The sequence below is a fragment of the Podarcis filfolensis genome, assembly GCF_964270895.1.
Source record: "Podarcis filfolensis genome assembly, chromosome: 11".
NCBI lineage: Eukaryota > Metazoa > Chordata > Lepidosauria > Squamata > Lacertidae > Podarcis > Podarcis filfolensis.
This window is the reverse complement of record NC_139613.1, coordinates 26194398-26213263: the sequence shown is the minus strand read 5'-3', so window position 1 is coordinate 26213263 and position 18866 is coordinate 26194398. Positions and strand designations below refer to the sequence as shown.

Sequence of the window (18866 nt, the reverse complement as noted above, 5' to 3'; positions counted from 1 at the left end):
GTTTTCTGCTAATTACCCACAAGATGACCTCTCCTCTTAGTCAATGACTGCTAAGCTTACTTGGGAGACTTTGGTGAGGGACCTAATTGAAAGCTTTTTGAAAGCCCAAGTATGCTATGCCAACTGGATCACCCCTGCGAGCTTGTTCACAATCTCAAAGAACTCTAACAGGCTCATGAAACTGGTCTTGCCCTTGCAGAAGCCACGCCAGCTCTGCTTCAGCAAGGCTTGTTCTTCTATATGCTTGGTTAGCTTATCTTTAAAAATATTTTCTGCTAGTTTTCCCAGGCCAGACGTTAAGCAAATTGGCCTGTAATTTCCAGGATCTCCCTGGATGCCTTTTTTAAAATTGGTGTTATATTGGCTGCTTTCCAGTCCTCTGGTATGAAGGCTAATCTGAGTGACAAGTTACATATTTCTGTTGGAAGATCAGCCATTTCACATTTGAGTTCTTTGAGAACTCTCTGGCGAATGCCATCTGGACCCAGTTGGCAATTTGTCAGTTTTTATTTTATCTATGTTTATTATTCAGAGCCATCTTCCCAATGACAGATAGTTCAAAGGCTTTTTCTTAATTTTCTCAACATAACAGTTCACATGAAACTATTTTCCAGAAGGTTTAAAACAATAACAGAATATGACAATTTATGCTGTGATCTCTTAACAACCTGTAGATTCACTGTGGTTCGTATTTTCTTATAGCTATCTAAACGTCACCTAATCTTAAAAATTAGTATGAAGAGCCAGGTTGTACCTATCGAGATATGAATATGTAATTATTCAGGCATCCAAACCTATCTTGCAGTGAAAATGATTGGCTTCAATAGAACATGGATTTACTCCAAGGGAAATGGGCCCCAAACTGTGTAACGGGAAAAATAACTATTTGTATTATAGCTAAGCGATGCATGGAATCCTGCTAAATAAAAATTTCAAAGTGAAAATCAGTTATGGGAGGATACAAAGTACCTTCTGGCATATATAAAATATACTATCATGTTGTACTGTATATTATATGAAGGAAGGGAAATCAACAGTGGCTAGAACACACAGTGTGCCTGTTGAAAGAGGGACAATAACAGAAAAAGTGTATTCGTTAGAAATACAGCTCTACTTGAATAGCATTTTTGGGCAGAGGATCAGTGCAAGTTCTCTATTATGTCAGTGAGGCTGTCTTAATAATTACTTATTAGCTAGCATGCCTGTAACTGTTTTCAAGCACTGCATATAATTTTTTTCATTCTAGTTCAGCAGACAGCATCTATTGTATGAATTATGAGAAAGGAGGGGGGAACTCATTGCCAGAAAAAGTTAAAATAGTAAATATTTTGACAAGCATAGTGGGGTGGGCGATCCAATCAAAATCCTTTAAAATTTAAATAGATGGTATTGCTGGGATAGAACCTCTCCCTATAACCCTATCCCTACAGTAGATACTAGTAGAAGTCTACATTATTGTTTAAAATCTTACAAGGGCTGAATCTGAGAATATATTACAAGCAGAAGCTATCTATCTATCATCTATCTATCTATCTATCTATCATCTATTTATAGTTACTTACTGAAACAGTTGAGCTTGGAGTATTTGTACCATAGCCAGAAGAGGGGAGTGATGCCAGTGACCAACGTCGTCCATCAGTCCTGTTGGGAATTTGAGTTAAGTCACATAAGACAACTGTTAACACTACAGTATTATACAAAAACTGTTGGAATAGAATCCATGAAATGTTGTGGTGTACCATGAGGAAATACAGACAAGCTCATAAGCAAGCTTTTTTACAAGGCACTTTTTTTAAAAAAAAGCACATGAAATAATCCAACCGTGAATGGGATGTTTTAGGATATCGGTTAGAGGAACAGGATGGAGGAGAGACCGATGCACAACCATGACAGGCTAGAAAATGGAATGTACATGGAAATGTATCTAAAATGCACCAAGAATTCCAGCAGCTTGACTTGCAAAACTAAACATTTTCATAAAATTATAAATTTTGGTAGAACAAAACATTTACCATGTAGGACAATTTCAAATTCTACATTCAGACATAGGACTGCCAACTCAAATTTTCAGCTGGATGAGGCCTAAATACTCTGCTCATGTAACATGTGCAGTTATAGTGCCTGTGTTTATAATTCCTCTGCTACAGCACTACCATCCATGTCCAGCAGGAGAATACAACTGTTTCACAGACAAAAGTAGAAAATAACATACACATGATATGCACTGTCTAAATCCAACACAGCTGATAGCTCTGTGATTGCTAATCAGTGCCGGGGGCGGGGGGGGGGCAGGTAAGCTTGCCAGCACAATGGTGAAGAGAGCTCCTTCAATGCTGTTTTCCTGGGCTCCAGTGGTGAATTGAGAGCCTTTTACATTTTTGTGACCTATATGACCCGTGTATGCAATAAGGTTACACAGTGCTGCTTAACTAATAGTGGGGGGATCAGCTTTCCCTCACCCCACTTTTGGCAACATTGTTCTGAGAAAAAGGAAAAACCCTGGCTTGGCTGGTTTGTTTCTAGGCAGTTGGCAATCCTAGTCAGAAATTTACAATCAAATTAACAAACCACAAAAAGAGAGTAGTAAGTTTTCGAGACAGTTACCTCTCGTTTCGATGCCCATGACTGCATTATAATTGTGCAAAGCATATTTAAAAAACAAATGAAGAAGTAGAACAACAACTTTCTAAATACAAGTGCATGACAATCAGCATAGACAGCTTCAAAATATATGGGGACGTACCCTGCATGGCATTTTGCAAAAGATATTCCAATTTTACAACAGATGTAAAAAGAAACACAACTCTGGGGTGGGGGGATCTGTGGTACTCCAGATTTTGTCAGGTTACAACTTGCATAATCCCTGATCAATAACCATGGCAGCTGGGGCTGATGGGAGTTGGGAGTCCAACGTAAGGAGGGCCTCAGGTTCTCCATCCCTGACATAACTGAATGATGCAACTTTTGTTTATTCAAAGCCCATTCTCTATATTTTACTCAACTTTGGTAAGTGCAACGACCTGCTTCTATTTACACAAACACCCTGTTGGTGATTTTTTCCATAATGCTACAGCAAAGTGGTGTGAGACCAAGGTGACTTCTAAAGTGGAAGTCCCATGAAGTCCTATTTCCCATGAAGAAATAGGGAGACGCCAGTCTTGCTACGTTTCCAGAGAAGGTCAGAAGAGCAACCAGGGGCATCCATTCAGTAATAGGATGTGTGAACTTTTGCTTATTAGAAATTTGTTGTGTTTTAAAGAAAACTGCTGTGAATAGATCAGTATTTCCCAATTTTTCCCCCTGTGGACCACTTGGTTGCTGAGGGTCCTGGTGGACCACTTAATTATTTTTCTAGTTGTTGGAACAATTGTAACGTGCTGTGCTAGATGCTGTAATGTTTTTAATTGTATCTTTACAAGCATGCCAAAGACCATCTAAATGAAGTTAATGGACCACTGATGGTCTTGTGGACTAGACAGACACCCCTTTCATGTTACCATACTATGTTTTTTTGCTCTGCCAACTTTCTCACTTGCATGGTGTGAATACTAAGTCTCATATAGTGATGTATCCTCACATGTATTTCAGCATCCTTACTATATGCACAGCAGTCAGCTAGAGTGATGACAATTTCACTCATATTGCAGAGGGGTAAATAGGAATGGAGTGCTGGTATAATGGCACTTTGCCACTTCTAGCATGCTCATTAAGCTATGAAAACAAAGCAATGAAGCAAATGCATCGTGTAAGACTTGCTCTAATCTAGAAGGCGGGGGAACGAGAACCTCTTTCTAAAGAACAGATTATTTCCTCACTGAAAAACAGATTGTTGCTGAAAGTAGTAATTCAGGGAGAAACATTTCTATGAACACAAATATATAATGTTAAATATTTAAAACACATATCCAAACACATAATGACAGTAGTAAGATAGACTTTTTTTCAGATTTTTGAGATGCACAGTTCTTTTAAATCAGCAAAGTTAGGAGGAACCAATCACTTTTCATTCCCAAAACTCTTGGGTTGGGCTTTCAATAAAACACATGTGCATAAGATCCTCTGTTTTATTCTATGAGCAAGGCAAAACTTAGTCTTTACAATGGGAAATTCCTATATACAAATAGAAGAAGGGGTAACTCCTGCATTCCTGGCTTTTGCTCATGGTAACAGTTACAACTCAGAGAATCAATGCAATTTATTATGCTACAGATCTATTTTTTTCCTATTGGTATTTCCTCTGGTGTATAAAACTGGCACACAATGTAAATTAGTTTTCAATCAGCTATTCCGAAATACATAGTAGTGGTTTATGTTTCTGAACAAATATGAAAAGAAGATGGAAAATAAATTGGGAAGGAATAGTATATCCTTAAAGAAAATGTTGAAAGAATAGAAACTGCAAGATAAATCAATCGGAATTTTCAAATAAATCTGTATATAATCAAAATGTAACATTTTATGCATCTGTCTCTCCCAACATTAATACTTATATGATTTCTATAAGGCCGTGACAAATGGAATTGCATTCAGGTTTGTGGCTTTCTTCTCACTCACCGAAAAAAGAGAAAGGATCACAGGCAAAAACTGCAGGAGACTGCAGTTATTTGGAGAAGAGGTATTTCTTACCCAGGTTACTGAATCCACTAGAGAAAGGGGGTCATTGTCCAGCATTTGACAATTATCATGTTTGAACATTCCAGTTTTAATGTTATTTTCACATCTATTTATGGGTGCCGAGACAGGTGGGGAGGAAGGTGTAGCATTTGAATTTCATGCTACATATCAGCTACACTGGTTATCTGTGCATGCTTCAGATAACAATTTTTTAGAAACCACTGGTTTCTTTTATATAGAATGGGTTCATTTTCCTCAGGTGACCAAAAGATCACTTATACTGATGCAATAGTACTATACAATCACAAATGCATCTTCCAAGAACTATACAAAAATTAATCCTCACAAAGGTGTTCCTAGGTAGAGAAATACTATGCCAGATGAGGCATGATCCACTCTTTTTCTAACACAACTTTCACTCTGTCGTATTTTCTGGGTTTCGTTCTGCTAGGGGCATCTTCATCAGTGGAGTCACCCTAATCAACAATGGCAGCTCTTCTCTGGGTGACTCACCACACAGCATTGTGGCTTAATTAATAGTTCTGCAGAATGACAATGTAGTGACAATCTCTTTTGACAGATTCCCATACTGTACTCCACCCCAGTTGGCTCCTTTCAGTGTAGTAGGAAACTGGTTTTGGAAATCACTGAGGTAGATAACTCCTTCAGTATTTCCCATAACAACACACGTATCATTACAGTTGTGGAAGAGCTAGTTTGAAGTCAAAGGACTCTCTCTCAAGATGCCGCATTAAATAGCACATACCAATTTATGAGTGGAAGGTTTTAGAATGTACTGATACCTATCATGAGAAGTGATGGACACTCCTTCCTTGGAGGTTTTTAAGCAGAGGTTGTATGGCCATCTGATCTAGGTGAGATTCCTGCATTGCAGAGCGTTGAACTAGATGACCCTCAAGGTCCTTTCCAACTCTACAATTCTGGGTTCCTATAATTCACTAGTACAGTTTTGCAAAGGCTGGATTACAGGCCGCTGTAAATTCTATATGTGTTTTCTAGTCTTTTTAAAATTAATTAAATTAAATTAAATTAAATTACTATGAAGGAAGGGAAAGAGGTGATAATCCTGGTTCTTATATGAATGAACTTAAGATATTGCAAGAAATTAGCAGTATCAAGAAGCAAGTTGTGAAGACTATTATAAATTGAACTGCATTTTAATGCAACATACATTGGTGTTTCTTACCTCCACCAGAATATTATAAATGCATAAATGCAAAGCGAAGCATGATTCCCAACTATTAATTATGACACATCAAATACACACAAACCCATCCTACCTTCGTGCAAAAGAAAAGTGGGCTGAGGCACTAGGAGAAAAATTTCTAGGGCTATCTTGAGGACTGCTCCCTGGTGAGAAACAGAAGAAAGTAAGAAAATTATTTAAAGTGTCATACAATCATAGTAAGACTCAGTGAAAATCCTCAGAAACCTATTTTGCTCTGATTATCATTTGTTTGTATAGCACTTAATGCGTATCGTGCTTAATGACAAAGTTGGTCAGATAGTGTAACCTTCAAGTTCTATTCCAGCCATATACATTGGCTTGCCTTGTGCTGCCCTGACTGCTTTTGTTATGGAGTGGCATATAAAGTAAATAAATAAAATATAATTATCTAAAATGTAAATAAAATGGAAGCCAGACTCTTAACTTCCATCCTGCTTTCTATCTGCGGTTCTCTCAATATTTATTTGTTTATTATTTTATTCATTGAATTTGTATACCACCCTTCATCTAAATATTTAAATATAACATAAAAACGTAATATATAACATAAAAATACAAAACAAGAACACAAAAGACATAACAAAAAAACAAAAACAATTATTACATCATCTCAACCAAAATTAGTTCACCACAGCTACAAAAATATTTCTGTTTGGGGGGGCGGAATGTTAAGACTGAAACTCTGGTTTTTTAAAAAAGTATATAAAATATGTGTATATCTGTTCTCAATATATCAGCATTTAAGGACATTTGCAATAAACACTGATATCCATAGTTTAAAAATACTATCTTCCAACATTTTCCTTGCCCCCCCCTTAAAAACCATTCTATATGCCAACAAGCAAACCATGAAAATTAGATAGAAAGTTATTCCCAGGACTGGTAAAACCAAGGCATGGGGAGGTGATCTTAAATGATATGAAGATATGACTGCTCATTGTGAAGAGAACATTTCCTTTGGGGCCTTGTTACTTTCTCACATTAGACCACTCAACCTGCTGCTGAACACTGAGAAAGCTTGGCAGGCAGCTGTTGAGGGAAAGTTCACCACTATTCCAGCCTGCCTCTCAGCATGCATAATTAGAGCATGTGGTCTGTCTACAGGGGAAACGCAAAGGCGACACAAGCAAGAATGTTCTTTTTATGAGCAGTGGTGTCTGTCAAGAAATACATAATCATCTTTCTAGAGAAACACACAACCCACTAAGTTTTTGATAAGCACACAGTCCAGTATATAGAAACAAGATTACACTGTTCAAGGGAATAAAGTTGAGTTATTGCACGCAAGGTTCGTCTTTTTCTATTTGACAACATTATTTAGTTTTAAAGGTAGCAAATAATCCAGTATGTGTACTAAAGAGTAATGCACTGCAGATGCTTAAACAGTAATTAACCAGTGGTCATAATAAACACTAGAGTTCTACTAGAAAATGTTAATTATTCAACTACTGTATAATTATTCTATTATAGTCATTCCTCAAGATTAATTTTGGTCATCAAAGCAACTCTCAGAGGTGTTCCAGGCTCCATTAACCAATTTGGTGTCGACACTCTATGGTCCACCCTGAAGGGCTCTAATGGCTGATTACGCAATGAAGTGATGGAAGCAGTGATGGAAGTTGGCCCTGCTCACTGCCCACATGGTTATGTGCTCCAACACACATTTGGTTTTCTTCATAGCAGGGAATTCACCACCTGTGTTCTACATTGTCTAGCCTGTTTCATAGCACATCTCTCCCCAGTATACCAGGGGCAGAGAATGTGTTCCACATTCTCAGAGAGGACACTCAGTACTTCTGGCCCTTTGCAACAAGCCATTTCACAGCAAGATGAGAGCCTCAGAAGGATCACCAGCTTTATCCACAAGAAAATCCCCCAGAATGGTCAGGAATCCATCAGAATCCGTAAGTTTTGGGGGTTTGACCATCCTAACTGGGGGCGCACCCCTGAAGGGAAAAGTTGGTAACATCAGCCCACACCTCACTAGAAAATCTTGTCTTGAACTCTTGGGGCAAATAGATCTTAAGCAGAAATCTTATGAGGAAGATGCTTGGAAGAACACACATCCCTACAGCTGAAGATTTGCTTTTGCTGAATATATTGATTTTTATTTAAAACTTTATTGCCTTTGCCAGTCACTAAACTCAATATTTAGATGCAAAAGAGTTCACAGCATGTTGCACAGCTGACTCATTTAAGTATTCAAATAACTCAAACAGACGGCAAGAAAACCCAGAGACAATAGGAATAGGAATCATACTGCTGCCACGATTTAAGGCGTGGCATTTCAGAAAAGCAACTGGAGTCTCATCTATGACCTTCATCGCTCACAGCATTTCTCTCAGTACTCATCCACCTATCTGCAAGTCAATACCTGAGAGGCTTTCAAATGACAACCAGTGCCGGTTAATTCTCTGCCCATATGTGCACTGCTTCCTTATTACTCAAATCCTGCTGTTCTCAGGGATTTTGCTGGCTGTTCCAGCTTTCACACATTTCATTTGCTGTCGAGACTACTACTGACGTTTCTGGCCAGATAAAGTAAACCTGATTGGTAGGGTCAGGCATTATATAATTAACACTACAATCTCCAGGGAGAGGCAAACACTGAGAGCGAGTAATCAGTATTTCAAAATACTGTATTTAATGGCAATATATAAGGAGCTGTGTTGCATACATGTTGCATTATGTGAATATATTCAGAATGCAGAGCTTCAGAAATCATGAAGAACTCTGAGAGAGCAACTATTGCACTGACTATAGATTATTGCTGTGCTTTAGTGCCTGGAACAAGTGTTTTGATACACAGACGGTACTAAGGGAGATTAATAACTGATCTTTTAGATTATACACAGGATCAGTTAGAAACCTTGTTGTTACCACTTGACAACTCTCTTTAATGCCTATCCGCATTTATCATCATAGCCACAAAATACACTAGTAACTACTCAAATTTATTAGTTTGTAGTAATCTGGCAAATTTTATAATTCAGGCAACTATCCAGGAAGCTATCGTCTCTGTTTTGACACCCTAGAATGTAACTATGCTGCAGATGGCAGAAAAATAATTTTCCAAGAAACTGCCAGATGATTTATGTGGGAAAAGGTTTCAGAATATGTTGCTGAGCTTGATTAAATGTAGATGATCCCAGAAGATAACAGAACTCACTACAGGAAAGTTTCCTATCTCTTATATCTGATTATCTATCAGAACATGTAATTTCTGAAAGGAAAATGTTAATTTTTCACTAAGTGGCCTTGTGGCACTAGCAGCAGGCTTGCTTTGAAGAAAGCTTTCAATTCAATGTCTCCAAACAAGCCCCTGGGAAAGAGTGTTTGGGAAAATTTGAACCTACAGAAATGTTGGTGGCTGTCAGTACAGTACTACAATTTATTTGTATTACATATTTCAGTTGGTCTATATTATGTCTCCTAATGAAAAAAAAGCATAAAATCAGTACTGGAAAATGACAGTTCCCAAACTGTAAATATATTTCTGATATATAATTTTGTTGTATAGGCATTTTGATTTGGTAAACTTTAGTAAGATTTGCAGTGAAATCAATGTGTAACTTATCAAGTATTCATGTTTCAGAGAAGTTCTGTCATAGTACAATTGCTTTAAAATTACAACCATAATGTTATTTTCTTGTCTCTCCTTCTGTCCTCATGTTTTATGTTAATACTTAAAGACTCCATTCTTTGCTTAAATGTATTTCTGTATGACACTGCTGTCTCTCATTTCTTTCATTTGAATTGTGTGAACTGAGCATTTTATGTGCATGAAGCTTTCAACCCAGAGCTGGAAAAAGAGTTCCATTTTAGGAACCAGTATCAATTATTTAGGCGCTAACTGTGAATGGAAATGAATATATATTTGTGATCAGATATCATGTGTGTGATCAGCTATGTAGAATCTTTTTTCTATACAAATGCAAATTGAAAATCACTTAAAACCAAAAGGTTTTTTGTGAAAATGTCAGATCCACAACCTGATGATACCTTTATTCCCACGCCCGCATGCTGGTGTTTTTTTCCTGTGAAACACTGTTAAGACTGAGGGCCTAGAGAAAGATTAGTTTACTCATCAACCTGTCTATGTACAGCATTAATCTGCAAATAATTTTCAGTGTCTCTGCTATTTGAAATGAGGTGGGCAAGGACCAGAGGGATGGCCTTCTCTGTTGTAGCACCTTTTTAATGAAATTTGTCTGGTCTGAGCACCAGGCAAATAGCTTTTTATTTCCTCTGAACTTTGTTACCTAAGGAATTTTCTGGTGTTGCTGCTGCTAAAACTTACCATTAATGTGTTTAAACCAGCATTTAAAACTACAATTTCAAACTTTCATCCTAATCTTGGTTCTACAATGATCATTGGAAGTGCTAGGATACCCCAATCCAGTCATGTTATATAATCACACTACAAGATTTCTCTCTTAAGTCTATGGAAACAGTGGAATTTACCTGCATGAGCTGAAAGTGGCGAATGGGGCCGGGGCATAGCTGGGGACTGTCCATTGCATATCAAACTTTTTCGGTTACTTGTCCGGCAACTGTAGAAAGAGAAGAGAATACTTAAAAGTATAAATGGTTCAAATATGTAGCATCCCAACCCTCTATTTAACTCAGAATTACTATCTTGTGATAGGCGTTCTGAATTCAGGGGAGGGGGGAAAACCCCTAGAATTATACCACATTATACCTAGAATTATACACACACTGAATGTTAAATGAGTTATATCCCATATATCAGCAGGAGAAAATGCATTAAGGTTAATTATAACCACAATTTTAATGCAGATATTATCCCCAAAGAAATCCACCTGCCACTATGACATTACACTATTAACACTGACATTTTATCTGATACAGAACAACAATCTTATTTATAATACATAAAAATGTCAGAAAAAAAGATGACCATTTAGAACCACCATTTGATACATGGATTTCCTAATTCCATCCAGGGCAATAATCTATCTATCTTATGATATACTAATTAAAAATCTAATTATTGAAGCAAATTTCACATCTGCGTCTTTTTGTAAATAGACCAGGCACATCCTACAAAGATAAATGTGTTCTTTCACTCATACATTTTTCATCTCAAGCACTGCAAATCACTATTTTTCTCCATTACAGATAATTATGACATGAATGGCAAACGCATACATCTACTAAAAAGCAGGACCTCTGCAGCTTTAAGTGAATTCATACTCTTGTAATTATAATCAAATACACCTAAGAATATCATCTTCCACCTTGAAACACACATGTAAATTATTTCCCCTAAGATAATGAAATTGTGAATGAGCAAAAATGTGTGCATCAAATATGTTAACATTTGGAATACAAATTATTCCATTACATCTTCAGAATGAACATAGGAAACTGCCTTATACCAGGTCATACTATTTGCCAATCTAGCCTAGTACTCTGACTGACAGTGACTCTCTGGGGTATCAGGCACAGTTCTTTCCCATCATCTGCTACCTGATTCTTTTTAACTGAAGATATTGGGAACTATACCTGGGACATTCTGAAGTGAAAGTATATGCTCTGCCAGTGAGCTATGGCCTGCTTAAACTAAGGAAGGGTGAATGCATACATTGAATCCACACTGTAAGTCTTCAAACACATACATGCGCGCACACAAGCAACAAAAATACAAATAGCTCACACTTCTATAGGCAAGGAAATAAAACACTGATCAAGTTCCTGCAGAAAGGTGGTATCCAGCTAAGTCATACTCAGAGTAAACCCACTGAAGTAAACAGACTTACAATAAATTCATCCTAAGTCAATTAATTTCAATGGACCTACAAAGAGCATGACTTAGTTGGATACCACTCGCAATCTGTTTTTGCAGTGGCATAGTTGTGGAGTTACAACCCTATGTAAGCGAAATCCATCCCTGAAGGCCAATATTTCAATGAGAGAAGCTAAAGTAGGATTTTATCTGCTCCGAAAACAAGTGGTAGATAGGGCTCTGAACATGAGTGTTCTACAGCAGTGGTGTCAGAACTTCGAAATCCTTTCACAAGTTTCTAGTTCCTTAAAGAAACAGAAGTATTTGAGTACTCTTGTTAAGGAACCATAGTCTACTCAGTACTCCTAGGCAAACATATACCTTCACATATATTTCATGTAAACTACTTTCACCACTCAGCGATCCAATTTTAAATGTTCAAACCACAGTTTTTTTGTTTTTGTTTTACAGTTCTGCTAAATGAGGACCATTTATCACATTATCGTTTTGCTTTAAAACCCTGCTATATTCAGAACAGCTTATATTTAAATGTCAGGTGTCTATTAAAAAGAAAAGTATGGCATGTCTGTTTCTACATGTAAAAAGACATGCACCCCTATTTATTTAATTGCCTATTAACTGTTAAAATCAACTTAGCGCTGGTGAGAAAGGTCACATTTGAAACTGAATATTCTGTCAAACCCTTTCTGTCAAACCCCTCATATTACATATTACATGAATATACTAAGGGAGCAGATCAAACACATAAGGACCCATAAATCAATATTTACATACAATCACGTTGCAATGTGGTGCTACTAAGTGCAGCTTTCAAGATAAGGCAATGAGCAGCACAGATAATGGCCCTGTTAGGTATGCTACCATTAATGTTTCTTCTTCAGAGAGAGTCGTTTACTATGAATACATGGGTAAATTACTGGCAATAAAGGTTAATTGCTAAAAAGAGCTGGGTGAAAGGAATGTGCTGGCAGCAATTGCTTTTTATCACGCTTTTCACTTGAAATCTGACATCTGTTTTAATCATTTATAATAATTTCATTTTAACATCCTTAATTATTAATATTTACACTTGTAATGAAGATGGATATATGGGCTGTAAACAATTATGCAGAACCTTTAACAGCATACACTGACTATTGTAATATATCCCTTAATTTTGTTGTCATTGTAATGTGCTTGCTGGTTGAGCAGTAGATAAAACTTTAAAAGAATATGGGTCTTTGTATTTGGAAAGCACAACAAATGAAGTGCTTTCTAAACCAATTTTAAATTCCAAATGTCATGTAGGAACACAATATAAAGTGATACAGGCAAGGATGAATGAATGGAGGATGGAGGCTGCAGGCTTTTTTACTATTAAAAATGTACAGCTAAACATAATCTCACAGAGGTAGGCTACCTCTGGCAAGATATGGTATATGTCCACTTTGTTTACACTAGATAAGTTTACATTATATTCAACAAACTGGAACGTGTCCAGAGGAGGGCAACCAAAATGGTCAAAGGCCTGGAAACGATGCCTTATGAGGAACGGCTAAGGGAGCTGGGCATGTTTAGCCTGGAGAAGAGGAGGTTAAGGGGTGATATGATAGCCATGTTCAAATATATAAAAGGATGTCACATAGAGGAGGGAGAAAGGTTGTTTTCTGCTGCTCCAGAGAAGCGGACACGGAGCAATGGATCCAAACTACAAGAAAGAAGATTCCACCTAAACATTAGGAAGAACTTCCTGACAGTAAGAGCTGTTCGACAGTGGAATTTGCTGCCAAGGAGTGTGGTGGAGTCTCCTTCTTTGGAGGTCTTTAAGCAGAGGCTTGACAACCATGTGTCAGGAGTGCTCTGATGGTGTTTCCTGCTTGGCAGGGGGTTGGACTCGATGGCCCTTGTGGTCTCTTCCAACTCTATGATTCTATGATTCTATGATTCTATGATGTGAAAGGTGACTTCAGATTTATTTGCTTTGCTAAGCACAGATTCCAGAGTGCCAACTCTGTTTATGGCACAGCAGCCTAAGGTGCAGATGAGGATAATAATAATAATAATAATAATAATAATAATAATAATAATAAATATTTATACCCCACCACTCTGGGTGGCTTCCAACACAATATTAAAATACAGTAATGCATCAAACATTAAAAGCTTCCCTAAACAGGGCTGCCTTCAGATGTCATCTAAAAGTCTGGTAGTTGTTGTTCTCCTTGACATCTGGTGGGAGGGCGTTCCACAGGGCAGGTGCCACTGCCGAGAAGGCCCTCTGCCTGGTTCCCTGTAACTTGGCTTCTCGCAGTGAGGGAACTGCCAGAAGGCCCTCGGCATTGGAACTCAGTGTCCGGGTAAAACAATGGGGGTGGAGACGCTCCTTCAGATCATCTGTTCAACATAGGCTATGAGAGCAACAAAGGACACAGCAATTTTTTTGGAACAAAGCCTCTATAAATGTATTGGCAAAAATTATGCCAACATGTTTGCACCTTTTAAAACTATTTTTCTTCAGCATCCTTATTAACTTCAGACAAAAAGGCTTTTCATAGATTTTATAGATTGTTTTCTATAAAACAATTTTATAGATTGTTTTCTATAAAACAATCTTGAAGCCAATAGCAGTTAAATAACAGATTAGCTTAAGTACTACTAGTTAAAGCCATTTGCTTAGATCAAACCTAGCTATGGTTACTTGTTATGAAAACACACCTTGGTGTACCTCAAAATCATGTGCTTCCCTTTGCCCTCTCCATATGCAAGGAGATTGAAACATTCTGGTTTCATTTTTCATAAAGAACAATTTCCTCCTACTCTAGGAACTTTGCTTTAGTCTAACTAAAGCTAGATAAACATCGGAAGAGCAAGCCACATTTTGATAGCCTGTTTTACAAACACAAACAATATATACAATTCTAAAGTTTAAATTGGAGAGAGGTAAAGACATACTTTGCCTGGGTAAAATTTGGTTTAGGACTGGCTCTGCTATTTGTCATCAAGCTCCTGACTGTGAGAGAAGGGTTAAATCTTCCTTTTCCATGCCTTACACACATGCACAATGCAATAAAATTATATAGTAAGTCAGACTATCAGCACAGTAAATTGTTCCTGAGACCTGCCTTAGTCTGCATTGTATTTTTACTTTATTATCCATGTAATGCAAATATACACAAGATGAAAAAACACATAAATGTTAAAATTTAACTCCAATGGGGCATGAATGTTTAGTACCATATTCTTGTTACGCAAGGATTTACAAAGCATGGTTGGTTTCATAACTACGTTGCTACTTTCAGCAAACTTAATTTCACAGTACACAAATATTTTGCCTCGCCTCTGTCTATAAGGGCAAAAACTGAGCTTTTTTTTTTTTAACAGCTTAAATTTATGCCAGAGCTTTGTTTTTAGTTCCAGGGCTATATCCAAAAATGTGTGAAGAAACATGTATCTTTGTATCTGCAGGGTGCATTTCACATATTGAGGAGAAAAGCATTAATGGCTATTTTTGTGACGTAGTAAGTGGAAGTTTGTTTCAAAAGAAATAACTGACCGTGCTGATCATTGGGAACACTGGTTGAGAGTTGAAATGTGCATGTTAAACTGATTCAGCCCATGAAGCTAACAGGGCAGAGCCCAGAGGGCAGGCCCATGCAGGGCTGACAAGAGTATTCTCCACGAGACGCAGCACCTCATCTGATCTAACGCTACACAGTGGCGTAGCGTGGGTTGTCAGCACCCGGGGCAAGGCAAGTAATTTGCGCCCCCTAACCCGTGGATTTGCGCCCCCTAACCCATGGACTTGCCCTAACCCCAGATGTTGCGCCCGGTGCGGCTCGCCCCCCCTGCACCCCCCACGCTACGCCACTGACGCTACATGCTAGTACAGTGGACGTGATCCGTGAGGGAGGTACATTCTCAACCTGCAGCGTTTGCAACCCGCAGCGCCGCATCTGCGCATGTGCAAAGTGTGATTTAGCGCTTCTGCGCATCTGCCGAAACCCAGAAGTAACCCGTTCCGGTACTTCCGGGTTTCGGCGCATCCGTAATCCAAAAAAACGCAACCTGAAGCGTCTGTAACCCGAGGTACGACTGTACGCAGTAACATAGATCCAGATTTTACTATTGAAGCCTTGCAATGCATATGGACAGGCATGGCCATTTTGCCCATTAAGTCCCCAGTTGGCTGTAAGGCCCGGGACATTCTTGGCATGACAGTGCAAGTCCGGCAGGCCCCTTGCACCCCCTTCAGCCAGCTTAGCCTTCCAAGGCCCAGGACAAATATACCCAGCTGCTGCCCACCCCAGTATGGGCCTGCCAGAGGGCATTTCTTCTTTTTCTGGGATCCCTTTGGGGGCGGGAGGGAGGGAGGGAGAGAGACATCTTTTCCATCACCCTTCAGAGTTCTTACTGGACTATTCCTCTACGAGGCTCCCCAAGTCCCTTCAGTCTGTTTATTTCCCAGTTGCTTCCTCATCTGTTCTCTGCTTGCCTGCCAAGCTATACTGCCTCTCTGCCTTATGGCCTACATCCCTGGCTTTTAAAAAGCTTACTCACTTGTCTCACACACGAGGGTAATGTTTTGAACAGGATTATTTTAGAAGTGCCATGTGCTCATGAAATGTAGTTTGACCCTGGTGGTGCCTGCCATATTTTCAAGATGGCTAGGTTCTCTGTGCCTATATGCCACTTTGATCAGTTGCAATTAAAATAATAGTAATAGCCCAAGATTCCCAATCTGCAGTCTTAAACAAATCTTAAAATATTTATAAAGCACACATGAAAATATCAGAAATAAAGCAAAGAATGGTGCAAAATACTGCTAGCAGTAATATAGAAATATATATTAAATTCTGTATTCACCAGCTATGTGCTTCACATTTAGATCTCAACTGAGCAGAAACACTGTATGACACAAGTATTATCCCCAAGAGAATTTATAGCATGGCAGGGCTTTCAGGTCTCTGGTTATCATTTAGTTAATATCTAGTTGGTTGAATCAACATTTATTGAAATGTAAAAATTTCTTGAGCTAAGAAGGTAGAACAGATGAAGGCAGCCAATGGCTATATTATTCTGTACACTGGAAAGTTTCAATGATCAAACTTATTATTACTTTATATATTTATTAACAAGAGTGCATACTGTTTTCACAGTGCAGCCATCCCACCCTTCCTGGTGACTTTTGGGGCTCCGCGGGGACTTTTTCCTCAGCCTGAGGAAACACTCGGCAGCTGGGTTGTCTTTCTGGCAGGGAGGCTAAAGCTTCAAAATCCTGCACTGAACAGGCAGGTGGGAATGGATGGCCTCCCTAGGACCCTTCAAACTGTGCAAAGAAGGAAGAGGAGGCAGTTGCCCAAGGGCCTGTGGCTTTGTGCCTGGCTGTGCTTTGCTGGTAGAGTGTTTTTCCTTCACTTTCTAAATCTCATTCATTGCATCAACGACCCAAGTTGCAGAACAAGTTCGAGTCAAGTTCAATCAGGGATAGGCAACCTAAGACCCGGGGGCTGGATGCGGCCCAATCACCTTCTCAATCCGGCCCGCGGACGGTCCGGGAATCAGCCTGTTTTTACATGAGTAGAATGTGTCCTTTTATTTAAGATGCATCTCTGGGTTGTTTGTGGGGCATAGGAGTTCGTTCACCCCCCCCCCAAAAAAATAGTCCAGCCCACCACATGGTTTGAGGGATGGTGGACCGGCACACAGCTGAAAAAGGTTGCTGACCTTGAGTTAAATGATGCTGAAAGCACCATTTCAGTGGAATTCACTCCCACCATTCCTCACTGCAGCCTGGCAATGCTAAATGGCCTTTTGGTCAAAGTGAAGCTGATAGATCCCTCCCTAAAAGGTTTAAGGTGGATGTACACATAACCCCTGGAACACATGTCTCAGAGCATGCAGTAAACAAGCAACTGACTGACAAAGAGAGAGTGGCGGCTGCCTTGGAAAACAACCACCTGTTGGAAATAGTGAATCAGTGTTTGCATAGTTTACTTTGGGAGGTAGGAAAGATACCCAACTTGCTTGTTCCTGGCATCAATTGGACATATTTCCCTAGCAAGTTCTAATGTTTAGTCTTCTTTCTGTATCTTTTGTCTTGATTTCATGCTGGAGAAATCAAGCAAACCAAAACAATAATTCCATGCCGAATCGCAAGACTAGGACAAGTTATCCCAAAGAAGCATGATTTTAATTACAGCAGTCAGTTCCTTAGCAGTTTTCATCACTAGGCTTTCAATATTTACTGTATGTTAATCCTTTATTTGCAAATACAGAGAAATCTGTCCCTAAAGAGGTATTAAGCCTTGCATACATAGCTCCCCTTCTCCTCTGCGATTGTCAACACATGCCATGGAGCACATCATCTACATCATCCACAATTATAGGTTTACATTTTGCTGTATAGTTTCCAAAGATGTTGTGATTCATAACAGTCTCTAAGTTGCAATGCTGTGTCAGCTTTCAGGCAACAATAGCCTTATTTTATACAAGCTCATTTCATATTTCTCACAGGTACCTCACATAAGCCTATTTGGACATTTCTTCATAGTTTAGAACCCTCTATGAGTTTGAGGGCAAAGGTTTGAAGTGGGGAGCAACCTCTATCTGATTCCACGGAGACTCCATGCCTGATTTAAAATCCTGGCTGTGCAGGGTTCTAAATTGCGCAGGGAACTGCCACACAAGAAGAGGGCACTCCCCACTCAGTGCTTCATCATGAAACTCATGAAGGGCTCTAAAGAGTGTACACTGTACAGGTGATGTGCTCGAGAGAGCAGAGTTTGACTGTGCACCCCCACTTCTCGCTTGTTTGCTTATCTTTAAGTCTTCAGCAAAGTAGGTTGGCATGTTTTGATTTTTGAAAATGGGTTTTAAAAAAGAAAACAAAAAATGCAGCAAAAAGACAAACTGATTAGAGGGAGAATTGAAGAGAGCGCTCCAAAGGCATTGCTGAGATTGCTCTATTAGCAGAGGAGAAAATGACATGCAGTACAAAAATTTGCATTCCACTATATATTCTTAGAATGGAACAAAACACAATTTGTCAGCAAATAACTAAACTTCTGTAACATGCTTTTAAAATCCCACAAGCTACTTTTCATTGTAGCCTCTATTAATGCATCTTATTGAAAGTTTACATTTACAATTTCATCAAAATGCTGCACTGGCCCATTAAATATAAATTACTAGCGCAATATTGATTAATTTTTATACTGACGAACACTGAGAGTTCTACCTCCCCAAAGTCACGCA

At 38.8% G+C, this 18866-nt stretch overlaps 1 protein-coding gene across 20 annotated transcripts in view; it reads right to left on the bottom strand.

Annotated features, from left to right (window-relative positions):
• The window catches only part of MAST4 (microtubule associated serine/threonine kinase family member 4), a gene marked incomplete at its 5' end in the record, with an annotated part of 200946 nt that overhangs the window by 56492 nt on the left and 125588 nt on the right, over positions 1–18866 (bottom strand). For 13 of the 20 annotated variants that reach the window (XM_083575989.1, XM_083575984.1, XM_083575987.1 and 10 more), the window contains 3 exons: positions 1563–1641; positions 5916–5985; positions 10328–10416. In XM_083575989.1, the coding sequence (XP_083432115.1) occupies positions 1563–1641; positions 5916–5985; positions 10328–10416 (238 nt within the window). Of the gene's footprint in view, positions 1–1562; positions 1642–2604; positions 2626–5915; positions 5986–10327; positions 10417–18866 lie in introns of all 20 variants that reach the window. The other 7 variants (XM_083575973.1, XM_083575986.1, XM_083575988.1 and 4 more) reach the window with 1 other exon arrangement.